At 40.5% G+C, this 14,616-nt stretch overlaps 1 protein-coding gene across 3 annotated transcripts; it reads left to right on the plus strand.

Moving 5' to 3' along the window:
* The first annotated feature begins 102 nt into the window (after positions 1-102).
* CATSPER2 (cation channel sperm associated 2) lies at positions 103-14,402 on the plus strand. Of its 3 annotated transcripts, none has more exons than XM_015064848.3 (13): positions 105-609; positions 809-955; positions 1,461-1,634; positions 1,826-1,894; positions 6,783-6,955; positions 7,464-7,619; positions 7,897-8,021; positions 9,265-9,443; positions 9,658-9,757; positions 10,079-10,135; positions 12,339-12,583; positions 12,943-13,110; positions 14,261-14,402. In XM_015064848.3, the coding sequence occupies exons 1-13, from the start codon at positions 363-365 to the stop codon at positions 14,290-14,292; spliced, it is 1,872 nt and encodes a 623-aa protein (XP_014920334.2). In that variant the 5' UTR covers positions 105-362; the 3' UTR covers positions 14,293-14,402. The 3 variants fall into 3 exon arrangements, with proteins under 3 accessions (XP_026922924.1, XP_014920334.2, XP_026922925.1); XM_027067124.2 differs by having other exon boundaries at positions 109-335; XM_027067123.2 differs by lacking the exons at positions 1,461-1,634; positions 1,826-1,894 and having other exon boundaries at positions 103-609.
* The last annotated feature ends 214 nt before the right edge of the window (positions 14,403-14,616 follow it).

Here is a 14,616-nt window from a genome sequence, read left to right on the forward strand (position 1 = left end):
GTGGCGCCTGCGTCGGGCGGGCGGGACCAGCTGGTAACCGCCGAGTGGCCGGAGCGCGGGGCGGGGCTGAGGCGGCGGGTTCCCGGGCTGACCGGGCTGGCCGGGGGCCTGGGCTGGGGGCCGGGCCTGGGCCTGGGGTTGGGCCCGCGGCGAGCCAGACCTTAGGGAGCAAGTGGGGTAGAGTGGGGCGGGGCAGGGCCGAGCTGGAAATGGGGCGCTGCAGGGCTGGGAACCGACCCTGAGCTCGTCTTGCGTGGGGAGAGCCGAGTTCAGAGGGCGCGGGAGGCGGAGACGTGAAGTCAGGGCTGAGTGGGCGGAAAAGAGCCTGGGCTGAGGTGAGGCCCAGAAGCGGGTATTGACAGATGGAGCTGGCATCCGAGGAACACACTTGGGACGGAACACATTTTCGTAATGTCAGGCTGCTGCAACTTGTCCAATTCCTCTTGGTTTGTCTTTCGGAGGCAGCCCTGAGTCCCTCACTGCCTCACCACATTGCATTGCCTGATTACCTCAGGTCCCGGTGGTGCTCCGATTTCCTCTTTGTCCAGCCCTGGGACTCCTTCCCTGTGGCTGCTACTCTTAATGAGAAACGATGTGACACAAGTGAAGGTGCCTGGCCACTTGGTCTACCGTGCAATGTCTCTATTAGGACTCTCAGCTCCTTTTGTTTAAAAAAAAACCTTGAGTCTTGGTACAATGTGTTTGACTTCTTAAGGGCAGAGAAGGTGGGAGAAGGGGAAGGAAACTTCTAATCTTTGCTGCAACTCCAATAATGAAATGACTCTTGGTTTTTCCTTTATTTTAACAGACATGGCCACCAGTCACCCAGCAGGACACGTGCAACTGCCCCGAGCTGATGCCATACGTTCACGTCTCATTGATACTTTCTCTCTCATCGAGCATCTGCAAGGCTTGAGCCAAGCTGTGCCACGACACACTATCCGAGAGATACTTGGTCAGCATTCTGTTTCTTAACTAGCATAAATTTAAAACTCCCCTTCACACCCTCAAAAGAGTAGGAAGCAGAAAGACAATTTTAAGGATGAAAAATTCAGGGACGATTGGTTTGGTTGCTAGTTTGTAAATGATACCAAACTTGATAAATTAAGGGCTTTATAAGTAAAGCTCTTTGAACCCAGGAGATAGGACCCATGTTGCTCACTTTTAGGCCTATGATAACTATTAGCTCTGGCTGATTTGGAAGTTTCTACCAAAGACCCTGAAAACTTTGAGGGTTGAATCTGTGCCTTTTCTCTTGGGCATTGACAGTGTTGGTCATAAGCAATGTATTAGCTCTTACTTCAAACTAATGTCAGTTGCTGTAAGAACAGCAAGGCAATCCCCTGCATTACAGGACCCGTTATGTAACCAGTATTCCTGCCCCGGTCCTACCTGCTCACCATATCACCCAGAGACTTCTCTTTATGTTTATCCACTGTGCCCTTTATTTTCTGTTATAGATCCTTCCGGTCAGAAGAAGCTTATGTTGGGAGATCAACACCAGCTTGTGCGCTTCTCCATAAAGCCTCGACATGTAGAACGTATTACACGTGGCCGGAGACTGATGAGCAGGCTTCATGTGCGCTACAGTCAGAGGCCACCTCTTTCCTTGTGGGCTGGATGGGTCCTTGAGTGTATCCTTTCATGCCCCTCACTTTTATCCCATGCCTTTACTGTCTCTCTTGCCTCATCATCTGCCCGATGACTGACTTTCCCTTTTCCAAACTCCATTTTCTTCTCATCCTCACTGGTTCTATTCTTACCCTTATTATTTCACCTGTATAAAAAAGAATTCCACTCTGGATGTTTCCTTAAGAGAAAACAGGCCCTCTCTTCACAAACTTCATCATCTTTCTCATCTTTTTGAATACAATCGTACTGATGGTTGAAATAGGTGAGAACTGACATTAAATGAAAGAGGAAGTGGCTATGAGTCATTTTTCCTATAAATTGATCATTTTTCATTTCTCAATGTTACTTGAATTGTGATAAGGACACCTATATTGAGTCTCCTGGAGTATGATTTGTGCAACTGTTAAGACCTGGAAACATTTGGAGGGCTTTCAAAGAGTATGGTAGATACAAAGCAAGCTAGACATTGAAGAATATAATAGAGTTACACGAAACCGAAGATGGGAAGACCAGTTATATTTCTTGTGTCAGTTTAGTTTAATATTTGTTTGAATTAGCCTTTTGAGGTATTGGTTGGTGCTTGTCAGTAACTGATATCACATTTACATTTTTTACAAGTATGTCAAATATTAAGTACAAATAAGAAAGCTCACAAAGTGTGTAAAGTTAGACACAACTAAAATATTGGATGAGCCGAAACATGACTTAAGAGTAAATGACTCTAAAATCAGTCCTAAATTATATGAAATGTATTAGAAGTAAAAGAACATCTGGAAAATCAGTGAGCTCATTTGATTATCACCTCAAACAGATTGCTCAGAAATGAAAAGGACAGTATTTACTTCCTTGTTTCATCCTCACTGTTTTGAGGAACTTTCCCATTTAAAAATCCTTTAATGTAGGGGCACCTGGGTGGCTCAGTCGGTTGAGCATCCAACTTCAGCTCAGGTCATGATCTTGAGGTTAGTGAGTTTGAGCCCTACATCAGGCTCTATGCTGACAGCTCAGAGCCTGGAGCCTGCTTCTGATTCTGTCTCCTCCTCTCTGTGCTCCTCTGCTGCTCATGCTTTGTGTCTCTTGCTCTCTCAAAAAAAAAAAAAAAAAAAAGATATTTAAAAAAAATTTTTAAGTATTTTAATGCAATCAGGTCAAAGATATTTAAATATACAATACTTGATGTCATGATCCACTACAGTATACTATATACTTTGAAGTATTTTATTTTCTCCCCATTGTGGTAAGGATTTTGAACTAAGTCACCCACATTTCCAATTTCTTTTACGATAACTGGCATGTATTTGCCTTGAGGGGTTAGGGATGTAGTCTTAAGCCTTGGAATAAAGTAAACAGCAATAGATGTACGGGATTTCCTAGATCTAATGGACAAATCAAAATAGAATACCCCTCTAGTTGGTAAAACAGCTGGATATGAAACATGATCACTGTGCCATAGGATAGGTAGGTTGCCTGAGTGGGAATTACCTGACAAGTTCAGGAAGATTGTATTAAGTACATTCTCATGGTAGAAAAGCAGGAGGGATTTTGCAAAGGGAAAGAATTTGTGACTAACAGATTTCTTTGAACAGGCTAATTCATATGATAAACGTTAAGACTGTTTAGGCTTTAAAAAATTTTTTTCCAGACACAGAGAATGTTGTTACAGATGGGGGAAAATCATAATTAACAAGCAGTTCTCGAGATGAAAGCTCCCCAATCTTTTTTGTCTTGTGATTTTGTCTCCCAGTTAGCTCTAAACTTGAAAATCTCCCTAGGACTTTTAATCATTCCATTATTTGTACGTGATGTAAAAAATTTTTTTAATATTTATTTCTTATTTTTGAAATCATGAGCGAGGGAGGGGCAGAGGGAGAGGGAGACACAGAATCTGAAACAGGCTCCAGGCTCCAAGCTGTCAGCACAGAGCCTGACCCAGGGCTCAAACTCAAGAACCGTGAGCAAACTCACAAACCGTGAGATGACCTGAGCTGAAGTCAGACACCTAACCGACTGAGCCACCCAGGCGCCCCTCAACTTGCTTCTTTTTATCACATGCAAATTGGGGCACCTGGGTGGCTCAGTCGGTTGGTTAAGCATCTGACTTCAGCTCAGGTCATTGTCTCATGGTTCATGAGTTTGAGCCCCGTGTTTGGCTCTGTGCTGACTGCTTGGGGCCTGGAGCCTGTTTTGGATTCTGTGTCTGCCACTCTCCAGCTCATGTGCGTAAGCTCTCAAAAGTAAAAACTTAAAAAAAAAATGGAAGTTGAAGTAAAAATAATGCTTTAGACTAGCATATTATTCAATATTGTATTTTAATGTATATTATATAATGTAAAAAATTATGTTAGTTTACTTTCATTTTTGCCATTTTATAAGTGATTCGTGCTGTTTTTAAAGTAAATGTATGATTTCTTCATAAATGAATTTTTAAAGGCCATTATATATTGTTTGGTCCTGAATCAAATATGTTTATTTTACGTATTATGTTTTTAAATGTAATTTTTTGTTCCTTTTTAAAAATTGAGATATACTTGATGTATTTCATTATATTAATTGCATAATAATAATTATGTATTATATGTTAAGTACATGTTAAGGTGTAGGTGTAAATTTAATTACAAATTAGGGTGTAAAAATTAGAAAAAATCTACTTTCACAGTGATATTGGTAATTCTACTTTTCATTTTAAACATCAATTTGGCTTATTTTTTTAATTTTCACATTTTGTTTCCAAATGATGAGAGGGAGAAAAGTAAGAAGATTTGACTCATTTGCAATCCGTTTTCTGAAAATAACACATTGCAAGTGTGAATAGTCTATTTCTAACAAAAAAAAATTTGTGTATAATGTCATTACAATGTTTTACATTGAGTTTGAAGTTCTAGAGATATCTTGTACTATATATAAGAATAATTCTGCAAGTTTATCTCAACATGATCTTCATCAGTTTCTATAAACTGCATTCATCTGATCAAAAACTTTATATACCATTAGTGTTCCTTGCTTCATTGTGGATATAATGAGCCAAATCTTCTTTCTTTCCTGCCCCCATCATTTTTTAAAGAAAATATATAAGGGGCCCCTGGGTGTCTCAGTTGGTTAAGCATCTGACTCGTGGTTTCAGGTCAGGTCATGATCTCATGTGTTCATGAGCTCGAGCCCCTCATTGGGCTCTTTGCTGACAGTGTGGAGCCTGCTTGGAATTTTCTCTCTCTTCCTCTTTCTCTGCTCCTCCCCAGCTTGTGCTCTCTCTCTCTCTCTCTCTCCTTCTCAAAATAAGTAAACATTTTTAAAAAATTTTTAATAAAACACATGATTTGTCCACAAATGAATTCATTTAGTTATTTTTAAAAATTTTTAATGTTTGTATTTATTTTTGAAAGCAAGAGAGTGAGCAGGGGTGAGGTGGAGAGAGGGGGACAGGGTGTCTGAAGCAGACTCTGTGCTGATAGCAGAGAGCCTGATGGGGGGCTAAAATTCCCAAACCATGAGATCATGACCTGAGCCAAAGTTGAAGTTGGATGCTTAACTGACTAAGCCATATCAGTTATTTTGGCATGGGAATGAAATATATTTTATGTATTATATGTTTTTAAATTTAATATTATGGATATAACCAGACAAAAAAACAGTAGCAATTTCAAATTGTTTAAGTGTCAAAATCTACACAGCAGTTTATGTTGTTTAGAGTGACTAAGTATGTTCTTCTAATCTCCATTAACAGCCATGATATCAGTCATAGTGTATTTGGAGGCTCTTAGATTGTTCCATTTCAAAGGGAAATGTATCAAATTATTATTTAGCTTTTTTTTAAGTTTATTATTTTGAGAGGGAGAGAGCATGTGCACGCAAGTGGGGGAGGGGCAGAGAGAGAAAGTGAGAGAGAGACTCCCAAGCAGGCTCCCCACTGTCATTGCAGAGCCCAATGTAGGGCTCGAACTCATGAACCATGGGATCATGACCTAGGCCAAAATCAGAGTCAGACACTTAACCAACTGAGCCACCCATGCGCCTCCCAAATTATTATTTAGCTTTTAAGCCTATTTTTATTTCATTGTGTTTTTTTTTTCCTACAGCATGGTATACATCTATTAAATACATAAAAAAAATAAAGAGGCTGAAAGATAAAGGTGATGTTGAAGTATAGCAATTAGCAAACAGGATTCTAGAGAGAAAGTATAGGATTTAATTTGCTTTGCTGAACAAAATCAGTTTTAGAGAAGAATGGGAAAGTTTTAAAAGCTAACAAATATAGAACCAAAAATTTTCTTATTATAAAGTATTTTTTAATGTTTATCTATTTTGAGAGAGAGAGTGAGTGAGTGAGTGGGGGAAAGGCAGAGAGAGAGAGAATCCCAAGCAGCCTCTGAGCTGCCAGCACAGAGCCCAATGTAGGACTTGATCTCACGAACTTCAAGATCATGACCTGAGCAGAAACCAAGAGTCAGACACTTAACCAACTGAGCCACCCAGGTGCCCCTCAAAATTTTTTTTTATTATAACTCAGTATGTCCTATGGATCTGGCTTCTTGTTTCTACTTCCCTTACCAAGCACTTTCCATATCATGGCGCTACATTTTCATTCTATTCTCAAGACCCATTGCTTCTTTGTGAAGTTTGGGACCGGGGTACCAGTACAGCAGACAGTGTTGGTGGTAGTGAAAAAAGTAATCCCTTGGTGTCTCTGTGACCCCAGAGTGGGAATGTAGTGACTTGCAGCTGTTAGACATATCAATACCAGCAGGAGATGAGTTGTAGCTATTTTTCACGGTCAATTCTGACCTCCCCTATATTTCACAGGTTGAAAAAATACTGGTGTTAAGAAGAGAAACAAAGTGGCTCAGTTGGTTTAGTGTCCAACTTTTGATTTGGGCTCACGTCATGGTCCCAGAGTCATGGGACTGAGCCCTGTGTCAGCCTCTGCACTGAGTGTGGAGGTGTGGAGCCTGCTTATGATTCTCTCTCTTACCCTGCCCTTCTCCCTCACCTGCACACTCTCTCTAAAAAAAAAAAAAAGAAAAAAAAAAGAAAAATGAAAAATAAAACAGCAGTGGGCACAACTGTAGTTTATAATAGTTTCTGATCTGATCATTCTATATTATTCAGCCTCCCAGTTCCTTAACCTTTATTTGTCTTTCACTCTACTCTCACAGAATTACTTGAATCCTCAAATACCAAACTGTGGTCACTGAAGCTGAGTCTGGAGGTGGCAGCTTGGTTCATCTTGCTTATTTTCATCTTGGAGATCCTTCTTATGTGGATATCCAGCTTTTTCCTCTTCTGGAAGAATGCTTGGAATGTATTTGACTTTGTTGTCACCATATTGGTAAGGATAGGTATCCTGAGGAATAGTGTGGTGGGTTGAGGAATAAGCCTAGGTCAATGAAAATGACAAGAAAAGTTAATTAGATCACAAGACGAATTTCATTATTTTGATTTTTTTTCTAAAACTAAAGTCAATCATTGCAGGAGTTGTTGGTATTAGAAGCAAGACAGAATCAAACCGCAACATTAACCCCAACAATAACATATGCCTGTTACTAAGCACTTATCAGGTGCCAGGCACTGTTGTGTTTTACATGTATTTTCTCAGTTGAGCTCCACAGCAACCCAATGAGATAAACATTATATTAATCCCCTTTTTATGTTTGAGCAAATTGAAGTGCAGAGTTTAAGTAATTTAGTTCAAGAAGGCTAAATAGGAAACAGTCCCCAGAAAATGCTATTCAAGGGATAATGCCCAAGGAAATATGAAGAAGATGAGATAAAGAAGGGATAACTGTGCATGGGTGCTTTGGGGTATATTGTACTCATAATCTATGTATTTCCTACAGTCCCTGCTTCCTGAGGTTGTGGTGCTGGTAGGGGTAACAGGCCAGTCTGTGTGGCTCCAGTTGCTAAGGATATGCCGGGTGCTAAGATCTCTCAAACTCTTTGCACGATTCCGTCAAATTCGAGTCATTATTTTGGCCCTGGTGAGGGCCCTCAAGGTGATTTGAGTGTTGCAGCTAAACCAAGTGGGCAGGGTGGGTAAACATGGGAGTTTAACATAAAACAAGTCTGGGTGTGTCAGAGAAGGCAATGAAAGACCCTATGAAATACCATTGGATGAGAAAGGGCTGGGGAAAGCTGCTGTGGGCTAGAGATAACTGGGCTTGGGAGTGGAAGTGAGGGTTTTGGTGGGAGTTTGCCAGGGTGGGCTTGACTTTGCTGTAGGTAGAATCAGCCTAGTCTGGCTCAGTGCTGACTTGGGGTCATGGCCTCTAGAGTATGACCTTCCTCTTGATGTTGCTGCTCATCTTCTTCTACATTTTTGCTGTGACTGGTGTCTACTTCTTTGAGGACTACACCCGTTCAACTCGCCACGACCTGGAGTACCACATGTTCTTCTCGTAGGCAGGACTGGGGGAATCCCGGGTGGGGGGAGAGAATTTGGGCAAGAAACTGGGAACCTAGTCCAAAGTAAGTAATACAAAAAATATAGTCTATTTTAAGAAACTGGAATAGATCATAGTAAGGAGAAGGAAAGAGACAGCAAAAGAATAGTGAGTGGTATTAGCTCTGATTTTGAGGATAGGGTGACTAGTTCCAGGTTTGCTCTGGGTTTTGAAATTTAAACATACCCTCATCAGCCATCTTTAAATAGCAATATATTTTAGTGATTAAGCTCTGGTTTCTATGCCTCAGTTACCTCTTCTGAAAAATGAGAATAATTGTAGCACTACCTTATAGCATAAGACTGAGGGATAAAAGTAATGCATCTTTGCACTTAGAATGGATTTTAACACAATAAGTGATCAACACCTGTTACTATGACTCTCAAACACGTCACTGGTTTTACCCCAAAGTCTCAGTATGGGCATTACACATGCACACACCTATACACATTCAAAAGTAAAATCCTGACAAGATCTTTGTCTAGAGAACACCAACTGCTAGTAGAAAATCAACTGGATTTAGATGAGATAGTTACGTATTAACCGGAATCCAATCTTGCCAGCACCTCTTAGGTCTCAGGCTAATAGGTAGCTTTGTAAGAGTATTAAGTTAGGGAAGTCCTAAATATTCACCCTATTTAGGCCCTGATATTTTCAATAAGTTGTATTATGGAGAACTAGGAAGGAAAGAAGGAAAATTTATATACCTTCCTGAGACCTTTTATGATATATTCATTATTATTAATTATTTGGGATCACGTGTTTATGTCACATATCTGTCCGTTTACCTAAGAATCACTTCATACCAGAGAACTAAATAGGAATGATGTTTGCCAAATTTTGAAGTGATCTTTTAGGTGAAGGCCATAGAACAGTGAAAAACGATGTTACAAAAGAGATACGTAGTTGGTGATTTATTCAATTTTTTAAAATTCAGCCAGTACCTATTTATTGAGCACCTACTATGTTGTAGGCACTAATGGAATAGTGAGAGATATTCTTGGATTATTCATGATAAAGGAAAACCTAATAAAACAACCCTGACTGAAGAATGATTCGCTAAAAAATTGATAGAAAAGAAGCTGAAGTCAGAGCAAACTACAAAGAAATGTTATGTTGCTTTAAGAGTAGGAAAGATACCATATCTGAGAGATTTAGATCTCTGTTCTGTCTGTACCCACAACTCCTTTTTCTTTAGGGACCTTCTGAATTCCCTGGTGACAGTATTCATCCTCTTCACCATGGACCATTGGTATGCATTGCTTCAGGATACCTGGAAGGTGCCTGAAGTCAGCCGTACCTTCAGCAGCATCTATGTCATCCTTTGGTTGTTACTTGGTTCCATTATCTTTCGAAATATCATAGTAGCCATGATGGGTAAGCACAAAAGAGGTGAAACTTGGTTGAGAGGGGTAGTTGGGAATAAATTAGGGTGAAAACTAGAATTAGTAAATTATGTATAGAGAGAACCTGAGGTAGCAGGAAGGCTTGGGGCCTGGAATGGATATTTCACTTGGTTTCTCCCCACCCAAGCCCTCTCCTCAGGTCTATTCACCACTGTCTCCCAACTCCTAATGGCCCTTTCGGGCAGTTACTAACTTCCAGAATATCAGGAATGAGCTGAACGAGGAGATGACACATTTGGAGGTTCAACATAAAGCTGACATATTCAAGCGACAGATTATCCAGAGGTCTGCTTTCCCATTTTCAAACCCAAGTTTAGTTCTGAAGAGTATCCTGACCTCATTCCCTGTTTCTACTCCTTGGCTTTGACCCCATTTTTCCCTTTGTGACAGAAAATTTACCCCAGGGTTAGAATTCCCTGCCTCTAGAACATTGCCTGATTCTTTATTCACCATTGGGACTTCCCCATTCATTTTTACCTTTTTACTATAATCTGTTCTCCTCACTCAGTTTTCTTCACTTTATGATGGGAATTCTTTTCTTTTTTCCATACTATGCTCCTGCACCAGTATAATTCTCTTCACTGTTCTGTGTTTTTTGCTCTGCAGGAGACAAAACCTGTCCCCTGAGGCACTGAGGTCAAGCCTTAGCAAAATGGATGCCAGGTTAGGAGAGTTTGTGTGAACTGAGATGGACACACAAGCAGGGAGAGGGTAGAAAATCAAAGATAAAGATTGACTTTGAGAGATAATCCATTTATTCAATAACTACTTATTGTAGTGAGTTGAATGGTAGTCCCCAAAAAGAAATTCCCATGGCCTAACCCCCTGGAACCTGTGAACATGACTTTATTTGGAAAAAGGGTCTTTGCAGATGCAGTTAAGTTAAGGATCTTGAGATGTGATCATCCTGGATTATCCAGGTAGGCCCTAAATGCAGTGACAAGGGCCCTTAGAAGAGAAGAGAAGAGGAGAAGGAGATGTGAAGATGGAGATGGAAATCAGAGTGATGCAACACAAGCCAAAGGAAGCCAGTGAATGCCAGGCAACTGCCAGAAGCTAGAGCAAGCAATGAGCCTTCTCCCCTAGAGCTTCCAGAGGGAGTATGGCCCTGCAGACACCTTAATTTCAGACTTCTGGCTTCCAGAATTGTGAGAGAATACATGTCTGTTATTTTAAGCTGCCAAGTTTATAGTAATTTGTTGCAGTAGCCATAGGAAACTTACACAAGTACCTTCTGTAAAACAGATCTTATTCTAGACTGTGAGTGTTCAGCAGTGGACAAGAGAGCAGAAGGAGAAATAAGAAACTCATTCATCCATTCAAGACATAATTATTGATGTAAACATTTTTTTTATTAAGTAATCTCTGAATCCAACATGTGTCTTGAACTCACAACCCCGATATCAAGAGCCATGGGCTCTACTGACTGAGCCAGCCAGGTGCCCCAAGAAATAATTATTGAATATTTATTAGGTGTTTGGGATATATCAGTGAACAAAATAGACAATAATGCCTGTTCTCATGGAGCACATATGAGCAGGGGGAAAGAGATAATAAACAATGAATATATAAAATAAGTAGACTACTATATTAAAATATAAGCATTGTGAAAAAATAAAAATAAAATTAGAATAGGTTAAGGGAGATTGGAATATAGAGTGGAGGTTGCATATGGGTTATAATTTTAAATAAGGTAGTCATGATGGCCTCATTGAAAAAGTAATGACTGAACAAAGACTTGGAGACGAGGGGATTACTGTGTGGATATCTATGGAAAGAATGTTATAGGCAGAAAGAACAGCTAGTACAAAGGCCCTAAGCCAGAAGCATTCCCAGTGTGTTTGAGAAACAGCAAAGAAACCACTGTGACCAGGGGGGATATTGATAGATTATGAGGTCAGAGAGATCACGGAGACCTGATCCTGTAGTGCTGTGAGGGCCATTGCAGGGACTTAGGCTTTGACTCTAAGTGAAATGGGGAGCAGAGCCATGACATGAAATGACATTTAAGAAGGATCGTTCTGGTTGCTGTGTTGATGATGTGCTATAGGAGAACAAGGGAAGGAGCAGTGACAAGTTAGAAGGCTGTGAAGTTATCCAGGCAAGAGGTGATGATGGCTCAGACCAGAGTGCTACCAATGAGAAAAGATATATTTTTAAGGTAGAATCAACAGGATTTCTTGATGGATTGGATGGGGTATAAGAGAAGTGTCAAGAAAGACTCCAAAGTTTTGGCCAGAGCAGCCAGAAGGATGGATTAGCTGAGATGAGGAAGGCTGTGAGTGGAAGAGGTGTGATGGGCAAAGAGTTCAGTTTGGGTTGAACTTGAGATGTGTGTTAGACTTGCAAGTGATGATATGTGAGTAAAAGTTGTACATACAAGTCTGGATCAAAGAGTGAAGTCTGGACTAGAGGTTTAAATTCACATTTAGAAGACATTTAAACTCAGGAGAAGAGAGCACTAAAGGAGTGACTGTAGATGAGGAAGATAAAAAGGCCAAGAGCTGAACCTCGGGACCTCTCAAGAGATATAATTGAGGGGGCAAAGCTATAGTTGTGGTGTAACAGGCATAGAACTATAGAGTGAGGAGCTAAAATGTGGCAAAATAAGGTGGGACGTGAAATGTAGAAACCTGAGTAAAATGGAGCACAGAAGCTATGTGGTGAGGGGCAGTAATAGGGATATACCACATGGAATAATTGAAGTTGGAAGTGCTTACAAGCTCAAATTTTGGGAGCAATTTGGCCTTCATTGCCTTAAATCCCACCTTTAGGGGATGGCAAGGTCCAGGGCCAGAATAATGATTCAACTTGCTGTATCTCATAAAGGTATTTAAAGCAATAAAATTTCTCCTTTCACTTATAGAGATGCCAGTCAACAAAGGGAATCTTTGGAGTTATCAACAGCTTTTGAAGAAGAGTCTAAACACAGTGCTGATGAAGAGGGTTCAAGGGCATCTGTATCGAAAACAAAAGAGTCCTTGTCAAAAATGAAAAAGTCTGCCTCTTCTTCCTCCTCTTCCTCCTCCTCCTCCTCTTATTCTTCCTCCTCGTCTTCATCTTCCCTCAATTCCTCCTCTTCTTCTGACTCCAGATATTTAGACTCCATTGGTAAGCAGAGGGTTTCTTCCATTTGAATTCAGACTTCTCCAGAGACATGCCTTTCTTAACAGGACCTCTCCCACTATATCTACTTCCCAGTTTTCTCCACCAGTCTGACTTTGTGGTCTTAATTGCTTTCTTTGTGCTTTCTTTCATTTCCCCTGTACTTCTGCTTCACTTTGGATAAGTGTGACTGTGGCTGTCTTTGCTTATTGTAAAAAGTGGTCTCTTAGGGATGTACTCTTTTCCCTCTTTGCTTCCTGTTTACTCTTTCATCCCTGCGTTTTCCCCCACACCATAGGATCTTTTAGCTCTTACCCAACTTCTACAGACCTATATTTGTTTTTAAGAACCATTCCTCCCTCCAGGTCAGTTGGACTGGGAGACTCATGTGCACCAGAATCTGCCTGGGTTAATGGAAATGGATCAGGATGATCGTGTTGTTTGGCCTAGAGATTCACTCTTCCGATATTTTGAGTTGCTAGAAAAGCTTCAGTACAACCTAGAGGAGCGTAAACGGTTGCAGGAGTTTGCAGGTATGGATTTAGGGCAGTCATGGGGACCAGGGGTTAAGTACATTGGAGTAGCATATATAACTGGGGAGAAGGAGGAGGGTGTGCACTATTTTGGCATTTCAGCCTCTGAATTTCCATCTCAGACTTAAAAAGGCAAATCCTTGGTTTGGAGTGTCACATCCTTATGTCCTTATTTCTTAGAATCCAGAGAGAATCTGAGAGCTCTGCTTCACCAGTAGGGAAAATCTAAATCCTATAAGGTCTGACAGCTTGTTTCCCAAGAGGAACATGTCTAAATGCAGTTGTTGGGTATTAGGATAAGGTGGGCTGTTGCTCGATTTGTGCAGTCCACTCCTTTTTGCAAGCATTTCTTCTCTTTGAAGGGCATGTTTCAGACCTAAGCAGTAGGGCCTCAGGCTCAAGTTGGATAGCTGTGGGGATTAGAGAGCAGAAAGCTCACAAGTACCCCACTCTCCCCAACCCCCAAAAGAGGTTTATGAATTACAGGCTTTTCCTTTCAGCTTGTTCTAGTGTCAGCCCAGGCAGAGAGAAGTATGTATGTTATTTAAATAGCAGAATTAATTTAAGCAGAAAATTGCTTGCTCAAAATTATTTTCCCTAAATTTCTCCCTTGCAATTTTACCACATAGAGATGAATTTTGAATTAATAAATTCTCCTTCTAAAAATACAAAAACTGGAAGAGTTAGGGGCCATTTTTTACCATTTGATATGGATTAGTGGTGTCTTTCTTATACCATTGAGTTGAAATCAACTCAATGTGAAAATAACAAAGAGGGAAGAGGAATGGGTTTGTGGTGGGTACACAAGGGCAATAAGAGGAATTTATTACATTGGAACATGGAATTTAGAGCAGGATGTCAAAGACAGGCTTTGCCTAGTTCAAAATGTTGCCTAAGGTTAATCCTGCTCTTTCGAGTTGTCCTCAGCCCTGCCTTCCCACTTGTTCTCTTGTTCTCTGGGAAAAGGAGAAGAAGGAGCAAGGTAGCTTCTTTAATCTGGGTTAATTCATCTATGGCAAAGAGTACAGACTCATAGGGCTTACTATAAGTAAAGATTAGTGAAGATTTGTGTGGGAAAAGCAGGGTCTTCAAACATTTGCATGTCCTGAATATTTTTAACTTTTCAGCCTCACAGTCTCTTTCTTTACAGTGCAGGCACTGATGAACTTTGAAGACAAATAAAGCTGACAATGGATGGCTTCGATTTCTTTGGCAAAAGTTAATGAAAGAAATAGTTGGGAATGGAGAATTCTGAGTACAAATGTCTAATAAATACTGTTGATAACTGCTTAGTGGTCTGTCTCTGAGACATTGGGGATACTGAAAGGTATAAAGTTAGGTGGGGCCCATGGTCCTTGGCTTTTTACTCGTTCCATAGCTCCCTGAATCTCATGTTTTTCCTTTTCTTTTAAAATTAAATTTAAAAAATTATAAATGATTATTTTGAGAGCAAGAGAGACAGACACAGAGAGAGAGAGAGACAGAGAATACACATGCACATGGGTG

Source organism: Acinonyx jubatus, chromosome B3, assembly GCF_027475565.1.
Source record: "Acinonyx jubatus isolate Ajub_Pintada_27869175 chromosome B3, VMU_Ajub_asm_v1.0, whole genome shotgun sequence".
Classification (NCBI taxonomy): Eukaryota; Metazoa; Chordata; class Mammalia; order Carnivora; family Felidae; genus Acinonyx; species Acinonyx jubatus.